Source organism: Callithrix jacchus, chromosome 5, assembly GCF_049354715.1.
Source record: "Callithrix jacchus isolate 240 chromosome 5, calJac240_pri, whole genome shotgun sequence".
NCBI classification, from domain to species: Eukaryota; Metazoa; Chordata; class Mammalia; order Primates; family Cebidae; genus Callithrix; species Callithrix jacchus.
The window spans coordinates 134,552,219-134,569,817 of record NC_133506.1 but is presented as its reverse complement, the minus strand read 5'-3'; the positions used below and the strand labels follow the sequence as shown (position 1 = coordinate 134,569,817).

Sequence of the window (17,599 nt, the reverse complement as noted above, 5' to 3'; positions counted from 1 at the left end):
GGTGTGTTGGTGCATATCTGTGGTCCCAGCTGCTTGGGAGGTTGAGGCAGGAGGATTGCTTAAGCACAGGAGGTCAAGGCTGTAGTGAGCCATCGTTGTGCCACTGCACTTCAGCCTGGACAACAGAATGACACCCTGTCTCAAAAAAAGTACAAAGGAAACCTCATGTGTCACAGTAACTCCACAGGCAGAGTGATGCCCGAGGCGGAAGGTCTGCTTCAGGAGAGTCCCTGTGTCAGGCACATCTGCAGTGCTACTCCCTGACCATTAGCATTTTCATGACAAATGTCATTTTCCAAATACACTGCAATTGAACAAGAGTCGTTTTACTCTAAATGACATGGTGCAAGTCCTGATGTGTACAGAAATGTCCAGCTAGTGAAAAGGCTTTGCAGTGCCATGGAAAGATGAATTCCTTTTAGAAGACATTAATAAAGAATATAATGAGCAAAACAAAACTCAGGAGAAAATAGAAGTATGTTCTTATTAAACCTCTGGGAGAGGGAAGAAGACTTTATATGCTTAAAACTGAAGGAGAAAATATAGAAAAATTACAAATTGATTAAGATTGACATTTTTGTACATAAATTATTACAAATACAAATGAAACAATAACACCTTTTAAATATTTTGGACAAAAGGTTAGCATTTGTAAACACAAGAACGCATTTAAATGACGATCACCCTAGTGCATGTGCAGAGAATACGAATGTTAAAGTGGTCATGGCCAAAGCAGTGTCAGATCAGCAAATGTTTTGCAAAATGTATGTTGCTGGAGTATAGTCAATGCAGTTTGGCAGTACACATCAGGTTTCATGAAAATATTCATAGCCTCGTAATTCCATTTCTGGAAAATTAGCATGGCGTACTAAGCACAGGAAAAGCTCAAAAAAATATTTTTTAAGCACTGACTGCATACCAGACCGTTGAGTTGCTGGTGAGGGCTGCAGCAGGAACAGAAGAGGCACAGGTACAGCCTCATGGTAAAGCAGGGGAGGCGGGCCTTCAGCATCTGCACGGAGAATAACAAGTTACTTCCATGCAGTTGTAATATGTGCTCTGAAGGATAACAGATAGACACACATACACTGTACTGTATTGTTAATTTCAACAGTTGGAGACTATAGCTTATATAAATTAACCATACAGTGAGATGGTTGCCAGTAAAACATGAAAGACGGGCCTGCAGTCAGGTTGCATTGCTCAGGGCTGTAATCCCAGTACTTTTGAGAGGCCAGGATGGAAGGACTGCTTGAGCTCAGGAGTTCGAGGGTGCCAGCCAGGGCAACATAGGAAGACCCCCATCTCTACAAAATAAATAAAAAGTATTCCGGTGTGGTGGCCTACTCCCGATAGTCACAACTACTTGGGCAGCTGACGTGGGAGGATCTCTGGAGTCCAGAAGGTTGAGGCTGCAGCCTGGGCGACAGAGCAAGACCCTGTCTTAAACACATTTATTGAGAGTTATAGTCTATAAAAATGCTTGCGATAATAGCATTAAGATAAAACTGGGATGTAACTCTGCAGGCCAGAGCCATTCGGAAGAAAAGACCAGAAGAAAGCACTAGTGCGTGGATGCATGGTTGTGTTTAAGTGGTAGAACTTTGCTAAATTGTTTTCCCTTATACTTAGTTCTCTTTCTCAAATCTTGGAAAATGTACTGCTTTCATAGTAAAGATGGCCATGAAGATATATATTCAGGTCAGGTGTGGTGGTTCACACCTGTAATCCCAGCACTTCTAGAGGCTGAGGCAGATGGATTGCTTGAGGTCAGGAATTCGAGATGAGCCTGGTCAACGTGGCAAAACCCCATCTCTGCCAAAAATACAAAAATTTGCCTGGTGTGGTGGCACACGCCTGTAGTCCCAGTTCTTTGGGGTGTCACGAAACACCAGAATTGTTCAGAGAAGCCAAAGTGTCTTTACCAAGTGTCCACATAAATAGTTTATCTTGAACTTGCCAGTCAGAGGTCATGCCTGCTACTGAGATACGCTGTGGCCTTGTGAAAGCGTGGCCCAGCTGGGACTTCCTCAGTTGTGTTTTCTGCTTTGCTCTCCTTCAGCGACAAGACTCCGGGACGATGAAGAAGCTGCACACCACTGACGAGATTGGGGTGCCTGTTTCCAGGAGTGGCCCCATGGTGGGCCTGAAGTCCCAGAACGGCTATGTTCTTCCAAAGCTGTCCTCAGGGTCCCCTTCCCCTAAACTCTCCCAGACACCCACACACATGCCGACCCTCCTAGATGACCCTGGGAAGAAGGTGAAGAAGCCAGCTCCTCCACAGCCCTCTTCCCCGTCCCCCAGAACTGCTCAGGGGCCACCTGCTACCAGCAACTCGAGTAGCAGCAGATCTGGGATCCAAAGTCAGGGCTCCTGGGACAGCAGGGATGGTGTCCTCTCTACCTCACCTAAGCTCCGGGCTGCAGCCACTGCCAACGGGCATGGGTTGAAGGGGAACGACGAGAGCGCTGGCCTCGAGAGGAGGGGCTCCAGCAGCTCCAGCCCAGAGCACTCTGTCAGCAGTGACTCCTCCAAGGTCCCGCAGGCCTCCAGGAGTGGAGCTGCCCGTCTCTGCGATTCTCAGGAAAGAAATTGTTGCACTGCTGGTCACTCCAAAATGCCGCCCAATGGAGTGGACCCGAAGACGGTAAAACTGAAGTCTCCTGTCCTGAGCAGTGCTGCTGCCGAGCCACCGAGCACCATGTCTCCTCCGCCAGCCAAAAAACTGGCCCTTTCTGCCAAGAAGGTGGGTGTGCGGGGGTCTCACCACTGCTGTGTATCCAGAGAGCTAGAAGAATTGGTTGGTTGGTTGTGGATTGGAGGGAGCGGGAATGTTGTCTGGGGGCTTTGGCCTCTGTCATGTCAGAGGAACAAGGTGTCTTAGTCATTCCCAGCCGTTTGCAGTTACAGAAGGGCTGTCGGAGTGCAGGCAGTGGGGTGTTGAAGGGGGCCCTGATCTGGTGACGCTCATGTGGCCCATGGAGGTTTGGGCAAGGTAGCAGTCCCTGTTTTCGCTGTAGGTAGAAGATCCTGAGTGGACCCAAGGGAGGGCGGGCCCCACCAGGGCGCATCCCTAGCAGGGGTGGGGCAGGCAGGGAGCCAGAGCCCCAGTGGGTGTGCAGCACCTCTACAGTGGGAAGCTCAGAAGGCAGCCGTGGCACGAGGATGTGATTGTTACGCTGAGATCTTTGTTTAAATTTTCTTCCTTTTTTTGTTTCTAACCAAAAATACTTTCTGGTTCTTCTTCTGCCATTCCCCTGCCCCTCACCTCCTGTTTTTGTCTTCTGTCCTCTCATCTTTCTTTCTGGGCTCTTTTGTTTTTATTTTCATTTTTTGTTACTTTTGTTTTCCCTCTTCACACACGGAAACCTTTTTTAGACCACCAAGTTTTTATTTATGTCAATAACTGCAGGCCAGCACCCTGTGGAGGGCGACCGGCAATGACCTCCGTCCGCCTCCCCCCTCACCGTCCTCCGACCTCACCCACCCCATGAAAACCTCTCACCCTGTCGTCGCCTCCGCTTGGCCTGTCGGTAGAGCCAGGTGAGCTTCGGGTGGGACTGTCTGGGTGCCAACTGACTCTTTCTGTGGTTGCGTGTGCTTGGCTGGTGAGGAGTTGACGGATCACCAGCCTCACGGGATGGACAGAGTATTGGGGCAGCCAGGAGGTACGGGGGGCGTCACCGACCAAAGTCCCCCTTTCCTGTGTTCTCCTGTGGTAAAGGAGCTTCGGGTGGTGAAGGCAGTTCAGCCTCCACAGTCCTGATGTCTTAGTTCTGTCTTTGTTGATGGTCTGTCTGTGACATCCATGTGGTGATGTGGTGTGCTGGGGGCTGACCCTGTAGCCCTACCAGCCCCATGACAGTCCTTCCCCGTCGAAGAGAAGAGCAAGGTGAGGCCTTCACGAGAGGCCTTGAGTGAGCTTAGAGTCCCTGGTGTTTTTTCTGGGGCGTCTTGCCTGCTGGCATCACGTGGCTGAGCACTGCTTCGGGGCTCAAGTTCCTCTGCAGACCCCTGCCGAAGATGCAGCCCCTTCCCTCTGCTGGAGGCCCTGGTCTGCAGGGGCTGCTTGTGTCCTGAGGTGCCTTGAGTGGCAGGAAGTTGAGAGTCAATGGTAAATGGCTGTCTAGAAGCCAGTGGGGGTGGGAAAGGAAGCAGTGAAAGATGGGGTGAGCCCTGAGGTGGCCCACAGTGTCTAGGGTGGTGGCCTTGTCACCGGGTTCCATTTGCATGAACCTCCAGTGCTGCATGCGGGCGAGGTGTGACTGCATCGCCCATAGCCTCTGCCTTACCCTCTCTTTTTCACACACATGCACAAGCACACCTCTACCCTATACCTGGCGTGAGATTGTGTACGCAGGAGGCCCTTAAGTTTTTGGGTGTTTTTGTTTCTTGTTTTATATGCATTTTTGGAAAAGGTTCTAGAAGACACTTTGAGGAATCAAATGCTGTGCAGCTGGCGTGGTCTTTACGGTTTATCCTTGTTTGGATGATGACGATGGGGGTCCTTTGTACCTCAGGAGCCCTGGCGGTGGGCTTTCTGGTCACAGCTCATTGACAGATGAGAACATGGTGGTTCAGAGTGGGAGGTTAACTTTTAGGGACACATAGCTGGCAAGAGGGAGCCCCAAGAGTCTCACTGGGTTCGGCACTAGATCCTGTCCCGGACACGCCTCGCTCGTGACTGCTCTGTGCATCTGTGTCCCGGCTTCCAGTAGTGGAAGCCTCATTAGGCCAACGCTTGCTTTCCTGATGAGGCTCTTTTCCTGCCTCAGGATACCCTGAGACTTTCCTAGGTAGGAAAATAAGTCCTCACATACTGTTTAATGAACGCTTCCTCCCTTAACACATTTGTATTAAAGACTAAAAACGTTAAGAGCTCACCAAAGTACTTCAGCTGCTTGATGACAAGAAACCAAGGCATGCAACAGTTCTTACTAACTTTGCCTTTTTTGAGATGGAGTCTGGCTCTGTCACCCAGGCTGGAGTGCAGGGACGTGATCTCGGCTCACTGCAACCTCCACCTCCTGGATTCAAGCGATTCTCCTGCCTCAGCCTCCCGAGTAGCTGGAATTACAGGCGTGCACCACCACACCCAGCTAATTTTTGTATTTTTAGTAGAGTTGGGTTTTCACCATCTTGGTCAGGCTGGTCTCAAACTCCTGACCTCCTTGGCCTCCCAAAGTGCTGGGATCACAAGCGTGAGCCGCCGTGCCCAGCCATTTTTTTTTTTAAAGATCTGGGGCAACTGTGCAGCATGTGCAGGTTTGCTATAGAGGTGCCATCCACCACCTAGGTAACTGCTTTTAAACAGATGGTGAATTAATTGTTAGCCTTCTTTCAGATGTATGTGTAACTTAATGTGTATCCGAAACCTACAAGGCAAAAGCCTTTACAGGTTTCTAGGTGAAAGGGAGGGGAGTGAGGGTGGACAGAAGGAACAGCTCTGCTGGATCTTTCAGAACATCCCCTCCCTCTTTCCTGGCTGTCCCCACAGGGCTGTGTCACCTGCTCCCCAATCATCCAGCTGCCTGCAGCCCCCCTTTAGCCCCCACCCCACATTGCTGTCCAGTACCCCCAAACCCCCAGGGACGTCAGAACCACGGAGCGGCTCCTCCATCTCGACGGCCCTGCCTCAGGTCAATGGGGACCTCGTGTCCCTTCCACACCAGCTGCCAGAGGCCAGCGAGCCCCCCTGGAGCCCCTCTGAGAAGAGGAAAAAGACCCTTGTGGGAGAGTTCCAGAGGCCGGGCTCAGAGACGTGCCTCTCACAGCATATCAAGGAGGCCACTGCATCTTCCCACCGGAAGAGGAAGAGGAAGAAGAGGAAGCACCCAGAGGACACAGCTGCCACCACCCTGCAGGAGGGGCAGACACACAGACAGTCTGGGAGCCCCACGCACAGGAGGGAGGGCCAGGCACAGCTGCCCGCTGTCAGATGGCAGGAAGATGGCACACGGCCACAGGTGGACCACCAGCAGGTGGCATGTGTTCCCGACAGCCACCACCCAAGCAGCAGGAAGCGGAGGAGGAAGGGAGCAGAGGGTCTTGGTGAAGAAGGCGGCCTGCACCAGGACCCACCTTGGCACAGGTAAGGGCAGGAGCAAGGTGGCACCTGTGCACCTCTGCTGAGAAACAAAGCAGAACCACAAAATCTACCCCCACGTAGGTATGGTCTGGAAATGTAGTTCACTTATCTGCTCATGTGATTTTCTAAAAGGTGGATATATGATAAAATGTCTTCTCTGGCCAGGTGCAGTGGCTTACATCTGTAATCCTAACACTTTGGGAGGCTGAAGCGGGCGAATCCCTTGAACCCAGGAGTTTGAGACCTGCTTGGGCAACATGGCAAAGCCCTGTCTCTACCAAAAACAATAATTGGTTGGTCATGGTGGCATGTGCCTGTCGTCCCAGCTACTCAGGAGGCGGAGGTGGGAGAATGGCTTGAGCCCAGGAGGCGGAGGTTGCAGTGAGTTGAGATTGCATCACTACACTACAGCCTGGGTGACAGCCAGACTCTGTCTCAAAAAAAAAAAAAAAAAATCTCCTCTGATAAATACCAGTGGATTGGTCCTTGAAATGACAGTGGTGTGGACAGTAGTGTCCATCATTGTATGAGCAGGGCTGTCCACGAATACTGGGTTAGGTGATCCCTGGCCGGGGTAGGCTCTGCAGTCATATCAGGTCCCAGGCAGCCTGCACATTGGCTTTGGCAGGCTTGGCTCAGTTAGGATGGGAAATGTGGCTGTGTGTAGAGCATCCGCTAATGCGTGTAGAAGAATGTTACAGGGAGCCCTGTGCACTGGGTCACAGCTGAGGTGGCATCTTCTCCATGCTGCCGGCAGGTGTCTGTGAGCTCCCTGGGTCACAGCTGGGATGGCGACCTCTCCATCCTGCAGGTGGGGTGGGTGTAAGCTCCTGCTTCCCTTCCAACTTGCTCAGAGCTGACTGTTGCCTCTCACTTCCCAGCAGCTGCTCTCGCATGGGTGACGGTGACCCAGAGGCCATGGAAGAGTCTCCAAGGAAAAAGAAAAAGAAAAAAAGAAAGCAGGAGCCACAGCAGGCAGTAGAAGAGGACAGACATTGCGAAGACCCGAGGAGTGCCAAGTCCCAAGACGTTGCTGTCCCTGAGTCCAGCAGCCATGCGCCGTCTGTGAATGGCTGGTGTCCTGGGGACCACATGGGTATGCATTTGGGCGAGGGGGGGTGTTGGTGAGCTTACAGGCTGAGAGCAGTACCTACTGTGTTTGAGCTTGGGGGAGGGTCTGGGAGAAGATGTGGAGGATCCTGCCAACCTTCAGCCACAACCCCCGAGTCTGTTCCCTTGGGTGATGGGGTCAAAGCTTCCTTACATGTCAAAGCATTTGACTGAAACGACCCATGGGAGAGGTTACAGTGCACATGAACTTTAGAACATTCTGTGACTACCGTGGGTCTTCCGATTCAAAGCTGTTCCTGTCTACAGCTTCCCATGGAATGACTCCCTGAACTCCCAGCCTGAGTTTTTTTCTGTGACGCTTGAATTTAGAAGGGTGGGGTTCAAAAGTTAATTCTCCTCTACCTCTATGTAGTTGGGCCTTTCAGAACATAGCATGGTGCTCTTGGTGTTGGGGACCTGTGTGCTGTGGCTGTGCTTGGGCACCACCCCCAGCTGGAGGGTCTTTTGTTTTCTTTAGGACTTGGTCGGGCATGCCTTGGCAGGCACCCACCACAGAACACATTTGTTAAGTGAAGGGTAGAGAACGTCCTGGCGGCTTGGTATGGGGGAACGAGCTTGAGTGAGGCCTCCTCTGTGGTCTGGAAGATCCGATTATGGCAGTGCATCTGGGGGCCAACAGAACCCTGAATCAGGAGACTGATTTGTATTAATCCAACTCTTAAGAAAGGAATTTATCGATAAAAATGAAATGGTATGGAATAGATTGTGGAACACGGGCGCGAGCTGGCGCCGACTGTGGTGCTGGCCAGCATGCTGTCAGAAGCGTTGCACTGAGGCGACGGGTGGGGGTAAAGAAGAGGCAGGCCTTCAAGTGACAGCGACACAAGATGGCAGCCACCACAGGCTCGGACAGTTTATGAAAACCAAATATACAGCCTTAAAATAGAATGTGGCCTTAAATACCAAGAAGCACCCCCCTTTGTAAGATTTGTAACAAAAATTAATACGAATGGAGTTAATAGTTCTAATGGAGTGGTGGACCCAAGAGTCATATCAGTGCTAGCAAAATGGCAGAATTCATATAGCATCAATATTGTCCTACAAGAGCTTCAGCGCCTAATGATGTCTAAAGAAAATACGAAATTCCCTCAGCTGCCTGAAGGTCAGTGTTACAGCAATTAATCAAAAAGAAAAACCACAGGCCTTCCCCCCCCCCCATTAGATTTAAGCAGTCATTTTCCACAGTAGTAAATTTTCTAGGTACACCTTGTAGACCTCAAAGTACTGGAAAGGAAGCTCTCATTCAAAGGACACTTTTTTTGAGACGGAGTTTCGCTCTTGTTACCCAGGCTGGAGTGCAATGGTGTGATCTTGGCTCACCGCAACCTCCGCCTCTGGGGTTCAGGCAATTCTCCTGCTTCAGCCTTCCGAGTAGCTGGGATTACAGGCGTGCGCCACCACGACCAGCTAATTTTTTATATTTTTAGTAGAGATGGGGTTTCACCTTGTTGACCAGGATGGTCTTGATCTCTTGACCTCATGATCCACCCACCTCAGCCTCCCGAAGTACTGGGATTACAGGCTTGAGCCACCGTGCCTGACAAGGAAATTTATCTCAAGATACTGTAAATGATACTAACTTCTTGTCCTTTTGAAATACGTAACTTGTGCTATAACAAAAGAAAACGTTGCACCAATATTGTGCCTGAGCTGTGCTCTGTGCTGCCCTCGCAGCAAAGCGGAGTTGGCTTGTTAGTGCAGGAATTTGAGGGACATCACTTGAGCACTTGCGGTATGCCCGGGTCCATGCCGGGTGCATGCCAGGTGCTGGCTGTACATCCTGAGCAGTGCTCCCTGGGCCCTCAGGACTCCCTGCCAGAGGCAGAACCGCACAGTGATGGTTCATGCTCAGCAGGCAGGCACTGGGGGCTGCATGGGCTCTGTGGGAGAGTGCCTGGCCCCATCCACCCTCTGTACTGTGCACCAAGGAGAGTGGCTAAATGGGCAGGGTACCAGCCCCAAAGGCAGGAGGCGCAGCACGTTGGCACCAGGCACACTGCTCTGCGTGGCCAGGTCCCTGAACTGTGTGGACAAGAGGGAGCCATGGATGCTGTTGTGCCAGGGCAGAGGACACTTAGTCTGGAGGTGATTGAGAATTGGAGGCAGGGAGAGGCGAGGTCATTAGCTTCCTGCTAACAGGCAGGGCTCTTGCAAGCTCTCTGGAGATGCACTCTTCACAACAACCCCTTCACACAGCACCCTGCAGGTCATTTGTATGAAGGAAGGTGAGTTTATTCCAGGGGCTTTGTGGCTGGCTGGGCAGAGGACTAGTTCAGAAACGGTCTCTACAACCCATTGAGGGTGCTGAGTGCTGTCCTTGTCCCGACGTGCATGGTGGACCTGCACAGCATTGCTGATGGGGACTAGGTTCCCCCTGGACAGGGCTCAGGTCGGGGTCCCCATGGCAGCAGCCAAGCTTGGCCGTTCCCTTCATCTCTGTGGCCATTCAGGTGTCGGGCTGGTCCTGGGGCCCAGGGCCTCTCCCTTAGGTGAAGTGGAGTCCATTTGGATCTGGTTTTCTTCCCTCCCTCTGACAGACTGAGAACTTACACTGCTGGTTAAGGAGGGTTTGGAGGGTTTTTTTGCTTCCAAGCTTTTTGTTATTTTGCATGTTTTCTTTTTCATGAATTGACTTGGACAACAGCCTTCTCTGTTTCATCAGAACTTTAGTAAATAAGCATTTAGGCTGGGCACCTAATGCACACTCACTCACACCTGTGTCTGCCTGGTAGTTCTGACCTGGGATGGCAAGGTGTCGGCGGTTAGCCAGGATGCTATTGAAGAGAGCAGACTGGCCCGGACCCAGACCGTGGTTGACGACTGGGACAACGAGGCAGAACATGGCTCATGCCTATAATCCCAGCACTTTGGGAGGCCAGTGCAGGAGAATCACTTGAGTCCTCAGGAGTTTGAAACCAGCCTGGGCAACATAGTGAGACCCTATCTTAGAAGAAGGAAAAAAGAGATAAGCGGTTGTTTCCCTGGTGGGTTATTTTCAATGTTGATAAATGTTTCTTGGCTGCTCTGATTGCAGGGCTGGACCCAGCCCCTCCTGTGTCTTGGAATGGAGAGCAAGAGTCTGATGTGGTACAGGAACTGCTCAAATACTCATCGGATAAAGCTTACGGGAGAAAAGGTACTGGCTTTGAGACAGCACTTGTTGGCCCTTGATTGGTTTATTCTGGATGAGGGAAGGTGTGGAATGGACCCTAGTGTACTGTGAGTGTGGAGGGCGGGCATCACTTGAGAGTAGGAAGAAGAACCTCAGCGCTTGCTGGAATCCTCTTTAAACCCTCAGCTGTGACATGAAGGTGGCTTCCATCCGTGCAGGATTCAGAACAGCTGCTTCTGAGGGTTGGGCAGGGTGAGGAGCCCAACACATGCTGGTCTTGGGTAGGACACGGGCAGAGTGGCAAAGCTCTTCCAATGTAGGCAGTGTCGCTTCTTACTTGGAGCAGGATTTTATTCAGACTTCAAGGCAGAACATGAAATCCTTGTTCCTCAGACGAGGTCATGGGTTTAGAGAGAACTGAACTGTGCGGTCATGGGTTAGGGTTTAGCTGAGAGGGTATCCAGCTGTCCTCCTCTTGTCCTTCTGTTCGCCACAAGATGGCGCTCAAAATTGTTGACTGACTGTGAGTATAGACTAGTCTTGTTGGTAAATGACACTCTTGAAGTGAAGCCACAGGGTACCTACGAACCTGCACGCTCGCTCACACCTGTGTCTGCCTGGTAGTTCTGACCTGGGATGGCAAGGTGTCGGCGGTTAGCCAGGATGCTATTGAAGAGAGCAGACTGGCCCGGACCCATACCGTGATTGACAACTGGGACGAAGAGTTTGACAGAGGGAAGGTATGATGCTTAATGGTGCCCACAGGCCTGAGGCAGCAGGGTGGCGTGTCTCAGCTTAGGGCCGGGGCAGGGAACTGCATGTGACCAGGGCAGTTGGAGGTGGCAGCAGCGGTGTGAAGCAGCTGAGCATAAGAGCCAGGCTGCCCAGGCCTGTCTGGGCGGGTGGCCGTGGACAGGGCATACATCCTCGCAGCTTCTGCAGCTTTGTCAGTAGAGGGGGACAGCAGGGTGCCGTGCGAAGGGGTAGTTGTGAAGAGTGGGTCTCCAGAGAGCTCTCGAGAGCCCTGCCTGTTCGCAGGAAGCTGGTGAACTGCATGGAGCCCCATGAGCCAGGAAAGAACCTTTTTGGGAACTGTGATACCTGTGATTCTTGGTCTAGGAAAAGAAAATTAAAAAATATAAGAGAGAGAAGAGGAGAAACTTCAATGCCTTCCAGAAACTTCAGACTCGACGGAACTTTTGGTCCGTGACTCACCCAGCAAAGGCTGCCAGTCTCAGCTACCGCCGCTGACAGCACCGCTGTGGAAGAGGTCGGTTCCTAGGGGGTGGGCATGAGGGTGGGGGGGCCATGTGGGGGGGTTTGTGTGTATGTGGGGGGGGGTTGTGTATAGAGGGTGTGGTGGGGTGTGTCGTGTGTGTGTTTGTGTGTGATGTATGTGGGCTGTGTATCTGGCACGTGTATGTTAGGTGGTGTGTATCTGATGTAGGTGCATCTGTGGTATGTGTCCTAGTCACTTGGAGAAAAGTGTGTGTGGGATATATGTGTATAAGGGGGTGCCTGTAGTGTGTGCGCATTTGTGGTGTGTGTCCTGGTCACTTGCAGAAGGGTGTGTGGGTTGTGTGTGCAATATGTGTGAGATATGCGGTGTGTGTATATCTGGCGTGTGTCCCCTCACTTGCCAAAGGGTGTGTAGAATGTGGGGTGTGTATATCTGGCATGTCCTGGTCACTTGGAAGAAAGGTGTGTGGGGTTTGCCGGCTGCATCGAGGTGCTGTGCCTTGGGTTCCTGGGTTGGACCCACACCGAGGGTGGCCATGGGAAGATGTCCTGTTTCTCACCGTCAGGACTGCTATGCTTTGTTCTGCAGCCTCCTGGAGACAAGGCGTCCCTTCCTGGAACCTGTCCATGTGGACCTGAGGGAGCCTTCTGTGTGGGCTCTGCTGCCATGGTAGGAGCTCTCCCAGTATCAGTGTCCACAGACGACCCGATGTAGAGCCTTTGAGGCTTCTCTAGATTGGGACCTCTGGTGACATTTCCAACCAGTCCTGCAAGAGAAGCTCCAGTGTGTGGGGGGAGCAGAGGTGGCCGTACGCCTGCTAGACATCTGCGTCGGGCTGCGTGATCTCATGTTCATGGACGGTGTCTGTGCTGACAGAGGCTCCTGTCCCTAGTTGGGGCTATCGAGAGAGTGGGGGATGATGGCCACTCGTCTCCCAGGTGGCCTCCCGGTGCGTGGCTGGTTGCTCTTGGTGAGCCGTTCCTTGCTCCTTGGGGCTGGCGATACCGTTGTGTCTGAGCCTGCCCTCCCTGCTTCCTTGGTGGGGCCCCTTTGTCTTTTGGCCTTACCTGTCCTTAGAAAGGAAGAGCCCTGAGGCCAACCCCAGCCAGCCACCTCTCCCTTTTATGGAACTCAAGAGGGTGACGCTGCTGTGCAGCCCTTCCTTGTGAGTAACTCTTGACTGTCCTGCAGAGCAGAGGCTGTCTGGGGTCCGGGGAGCCCTTGATATTACCTGCAAATACATCTGCTTTCAAGGCCACTGTCGATTCTGAGACGGCTGTGCTGTGGCTTCCTTCGCAGATGCAATAACCCACAGGTCTTCACTGAGGTGGGGGCCTTGGGGGAGAATTCTCCATTTATTTTACTACTTAATACAAAACATTTATTTTTGACCAGGCCCGTGGCTTCCATTAGCAATATATTTCCTTTCCCAGATATGCAAATAGTGGCTTTGTTTGCCCAATTTTGTGAGTGCTTTGGAATTTAAATGATTGTATAACTCAAGAAGATTACTTTTCTATCTTGCTCAAGCTGTGCCTGCCAACTTGTAATTAAATAAATATGGGAAATCCTCAGAGAAGGGGATGTTTTCAAGAAAAAGATGCCCTCATAGGAGTGGGAAGCGTGAAGGTGACAATGAACACCCTTCCTTGCCGGGTCTCTCCCTGGCGTTTTCCCCCGGCGTCATCGCAGCTGGAGATGGACTTGGCGTTGGACTCAGAGCTGCTTCGGTGTGGCTCTGCGGGGCCGGAGGCGTCCTGCCGTCTGGGGGGCTGCCTCGCTGTCTGCATCCCCTCTTCCTGGGGCAGGTTTGCTTCCTGCCTCCGTGCTTGAGACCTGGGTGGTTACTGGTTGTAGAAAGAATTGCCTTTTTAATAAGGGAAGATACATTTATTTTTTCCATGTGGGTGGGTGGCTCTTTTTGGATTTTCTTCCGCTTTTTACATTTCTGTTTTTAGAAAGGTGGGAGAGAATCATGCTCCTGTGTGGCTGCCTCTGTCCCAGCAGCAGCGAGTGGAGGCTTGCCCTGACCGGGTCAGGGTGTCCTCTGCGCTCTCCTGTGGACCAGTCTCTGAATGTTCAAAGATGAGGGCCTGGCTTCCACGCTCTGGCTTTTGTAACTTACCTGGGAGGGAAAGCACGTGCCTTCGTGGGCAGGGTGTGTTCCTCTTCCTCTCAGGTGTTGACTTGCATTCCAATGTGAACTGTTTCCTCTGCCATGTGTTCTGTGTGATGTTCTGTAGTTGAAAATTAGTTGTCTGCTAGCACAGAATCTATCTCCTGCCTTTCTCTCCCTTCTCTCCTCCAAATCAGTCTCTTCCCTTCTCCACTAGAAACTGTAAAACCATTTCCTGAGGAACATACGTTGGTTAACTCTTGGGCAGTGGTGAGCACGAGATGACTTCTGCAGCCTTTATCACTGTTGGATGCAGTCCCGTCCCTTCCCTCCACAGGAGCCATCAGCCAGATGGGGGGGAAAGATGAGGCCCAGTAAACGAGCTCAGCTTCTAGGTGATGTGCACGTATGGAGGTAGATGTCAGTAAGTCACGCCTTTGTCGTAGCAGTCAACTTGATTGACTTAGGATCTGGGTCTATTGAGTTTCGTGCTTGGAAATGGAGCCGGAGGGAGTGGGGCCTGTGCACAGCGCTGCCTCTCCCGGGTCCTTTCTCTCACCTGCCCCGCATCCTGGTTGCATGGCTGCACCTGTCTGTGTGCTGCACCTCCTCTCCAGGGGCCTGGGGAGTCCCACATGTTGCCAAGATCTTGGTGCAATAAAATCCTGTGTTTTTGTGAGTCCTGTATCTTTGTTTTTTCCCTTGATTTTTAAAAAGGTAACTCCCAACCAGGGTCTCGCTGATTCCACCTGTTCTGGAAGTTGAAGTTGGGCTAGGAGGGGCAGGTAGGTCCCCGCACAGAGTCCAGTGACCAGGAGGTTACATTTGGTGAGAGCAGCCCTGGTGAATGGGGTGACCAGGAGACTGAACCTTGGGCACAGGTGGGTGGTGGTGCAGGGGGTCCAGTCATGAATGCTCTCCTCAGCTCTGTGACTTGTGTGTGTGGCTCGTTACCTCCTCCTCCTCGAGCAACTTGGAAACCTCCACCCCAGGGTGTCCACCAGAGGATGTCATGTCTTCACTTCTCCCTAGGGGTTTGGCTGGACACCCCAAAATGAGGACAACCAAGTAAGAAGATGGGAGGTAAGGCAGCTCTTGGACCCAAACCAAAGGGGTTGCAGAGGGTGGGGCACACTGTTGACCCAGAGGTCTTGTCTGAAGGCATTTGCATCATAGCCTGGGCAGCGGTTGAGGGGTTCTGAGACTCGGAGAGGTGGTGACCTGACACCAGTGCCGGGCACAGTGGTGACACGGGCGAGACTGGTTTTTCCATTCTGTTTTGGTTTGAGACAAAGTCTTGCTCTATCACCCAGGCTGGAGTGCAGTGGCACGATCTCAGCTCACTGCAACCTCCACCTTCCAGGTTCAAGCTATTCTTCTGCCTCAGCCTCCTGCATAGCTGTCATTACAGGTGTACACCACCATGCCCAACCAATTTTTGTATTTTTAGTGGAGATGGTTTCACCATGTTGGCCAGCCTGGTCTCAATCTCCTGACATAGCGGTCCGTCAGTTTTTCCATTCTTAACTGCTGTTTCCCACATACTAGGGCTGCTTCTGGGTGTGTAAAGGTGAACACACTGATGTGGTCTCACAGGCGGCGGGCAGGTCCACGGGCAGGACTGACGGCTCCAGGGCAGGGCGGGTGCTGTTAGGGAGATACAGGGAGGCCACGAGGATCCTGTGACGAGTTCTGCCTGAAGCACCATGGGGTGAGGTGACATTCAGAAAGAGGGTTGGATGTGGGAGCTGGCTAGCGGGACTCGGCTGGTAACTAAGTCAGGTGCAAAAGTGCAGGGCAGATTTTGGTTGACAAGAAGCGTCTGCCATTTGTCTGATGTGCTTTCTAGACTCCTGAGGCTGAAAGTGGATTCCAGGCTGCCTGATGGCCTGACAGGCTGCAAGTAGAGCTCAGGGGACAGCGGGTGAGGATGACCAGACCACCAGGCTGGCCAAGAAGTGGCCGAGGCTGGAGCTAAGAGATTGACAATAGTAGCAGAGGCTAGAAGTGGGGTCAGTTGGGTATTTGGGAGAAGAGGCGAGGTGACAGATATATGGTGGAAGGTTCTGGGTGGAGTTTAAGATGATTTCTGCTAGGGTGGGCAGTTGAGTTCAGAGGCCAAGTAGTAGAGAAGCAGGTGGCCCACTGATGGTTTCAGGAAGGCCTTTAGGTGGCAAGCGATTCAGTCTGACATAGTTGACATGTTACCAGAACAGGGAACCCAGGAAGAATCATAGGCATGGGAAGTAGGCAGTGGGTGAGCTCCAAGTCCTCCAGTTAGGAAAAAGCCCAGGTGTCTGGACACTGTGAAATCAGGTGGGCATCCATTTGTCCCTAACACTGATAGGGCTCATTCTAACTATGGCAGCGACCTTCAGGCCAGTTTAACAATGGATGCTGTGAGAATCCCTGCCTCGAGTCTTCATAGCTTGGACAGCCTTAGTGCAGATGAGGATGTGGGTAAAGCGAGGGGGTGGTGATAGAGGAGGACTGTGTGCAGATGGGTCACGTGACATGCGGAGGGGCAGCTTTCTGTGCCTTCTCACCTGAGCCAACTCCCCGGAGCTCACACTTTGCCCAGAGGTGGCCCTGCTGCTGCTTTCTACAGACCCCACCATGACTCGGCCCCCACTCCTTCCGCATCTGGACTGGGGATGGATGACCCTTGGAGAAGGCGGTCTGGGTGCCATGGACTCGGCTTTCAGGGCTGTCTGGCTGCCCTTCACTGGTCTCTGCCTGCCTTTTTGGATTTCTGTCCTTGGTCTTCAGGCAACTCCTTCCTCTCTCATCTTTTTCAGTGATGATTGCAAACTGTTTTGCTCTCCCATTGCGTATGTGCCTACTACCCTTGGCAAGTGACTTCTGATGCTACCTCAAGAATTCCCACCTCCCCCAAAAAATTAAACAACACGGGAAAACCAGAGCTAAAACCAACTTCTCTCCCTCTGTTCCCTTCTCCCTCCTTCCTCAGGGTTCTCAGTGCTCCTCGTGGGGCAGCAGGAGCACTTGGGGAGAGGCATTTGATACTGACGTATGTGGCATCAGAATCTATGGGTGAGGCTTGGGCATTGGCATTTCAAACCTTCCCAGGGGGGATTGTAGCTAGCAGCAGGGTTGAGAGCTGCCGTCCTGGTCCCGTCTCAAACTTGAGTGAGTGCCAGCATTGCCAGGGAGTCCTTAAAACAGCAGTTGCTGGGCTCCTTCCCCACATTCTGATTCAGCAGGTCTGGGATGAGGCCTGAGAATGTGCATGTCCAACAGTTCCCAGGGCAGCTGCTGGGCAGACCCACTGTTCCAATCTGACATCTCCCAGAGAGGCTGCGTGGTTGACATGGGAGAGCGGGAAAGAAGTGTAGTGTGGGGGCTGTTCCTCCATCCTCTGTGGGGACCTATACTAGAGATGCTAGACGAAGTGTACCCTCTGTATGCTGGCACCCCACCTGTGCCCTTGAAGCCAACCTCTTCCACCCTGTGGACCTTGTTCCACAAATTACCCCATTTGCCTCCCATGTCTTTTCTCTTTCCTTTTCTCTTGGGGACATGTTCAAGCGTCTCCCATCCTAAAAAGCCCTGGTTTCCTTGTGTCCCCTCTCAGCCACCCTCTCCCTCAGTTGACATTCAGTTTGTTCTGTGTTGATTCTCCATAGTTCTTGGTCTAGTCATCACTCCTCAGTGACCTAATTCCCACTTGCCACCGACTTCTTCCCAGAATTTGACACTTCACCTCTGCACCCTGGAGCTCCTCTAAGATGTGAGTCAGTTGTATCCCATGCACACTCTGTAGATCAAGCCCAGAATCAACCGATCCAGTCAATACATCCCACTGAAGAGTCAGTCGGCCGGTCCAGTCACTTCATCCCACTTAACAGTAAACTGATCCACCCTCTGTCGGGATCTCTACTGTAGACACTG

At 52.1% G+C, this 17,599-nt stretch overlaps 1 protein-coding gene and 1 pseudogene across 12 annotated transcripts in view; both read left to right on the top strand.

Moving 5' to 3' along the window:
- The window catches only part of USP36 (ubiquitin specific peptidase 36), a 45,929-nt gene extending 31,557 nt beyond the window's left edge, over nt 1-14,372 (top strand). For 5 of the 12 annotated variants that reach the window (XM_035301957.3, XM_003733067.6, XM_078374790.1 and 2 more), the window contains 8 exons: nt 2,063-2,746; nt 3,413-3,543; nt 5,498-6,091; nt 6,973-7,184; nt 10,254-10,355; nt 10,956-11,071; nt 11,451-11,601; nt 12,160-14,372. In XM_035301957.3, coding sequence (XP_035157848.1) covers nt 2,063-2,746; nt 3,413-3,543; nt 5,498-6,091; nt 6,973-7,184; nt 10,254-10,355; nt 10,956-11,071; nt 11,451-11,582 — 1,971 coding nt within the window. In that variant the 3' untranslated portion in view covers nt 11,583-11,601; nt 12,160-14,372. Of the gene's footprint in view, nt 1-2,062; nt 2,747-3,412; nt 3,544-5,497; nt 6,092-6,253; nt 6,470-6,969; nt 7,185-10,253; nt 10,356-10,955; nt 11,072-11,450; nt 11,602-12,159 lie in introns of those variants that run through there. The other 7 variants (XM_035301953.3, XM_035301952.3, XM_035301954.3 and 4 more) reach the window with 2 other exon arrangements.
- On the top strand, nt 7,276-8,477 carry LOC103793406 (ubiquitin-conjugating enzyme E2 variant 1 pseudogene; annotated as a pseudogene).
- Nucleotides 14,373-17,599: the final 3,227 nt, after the last annotated feature.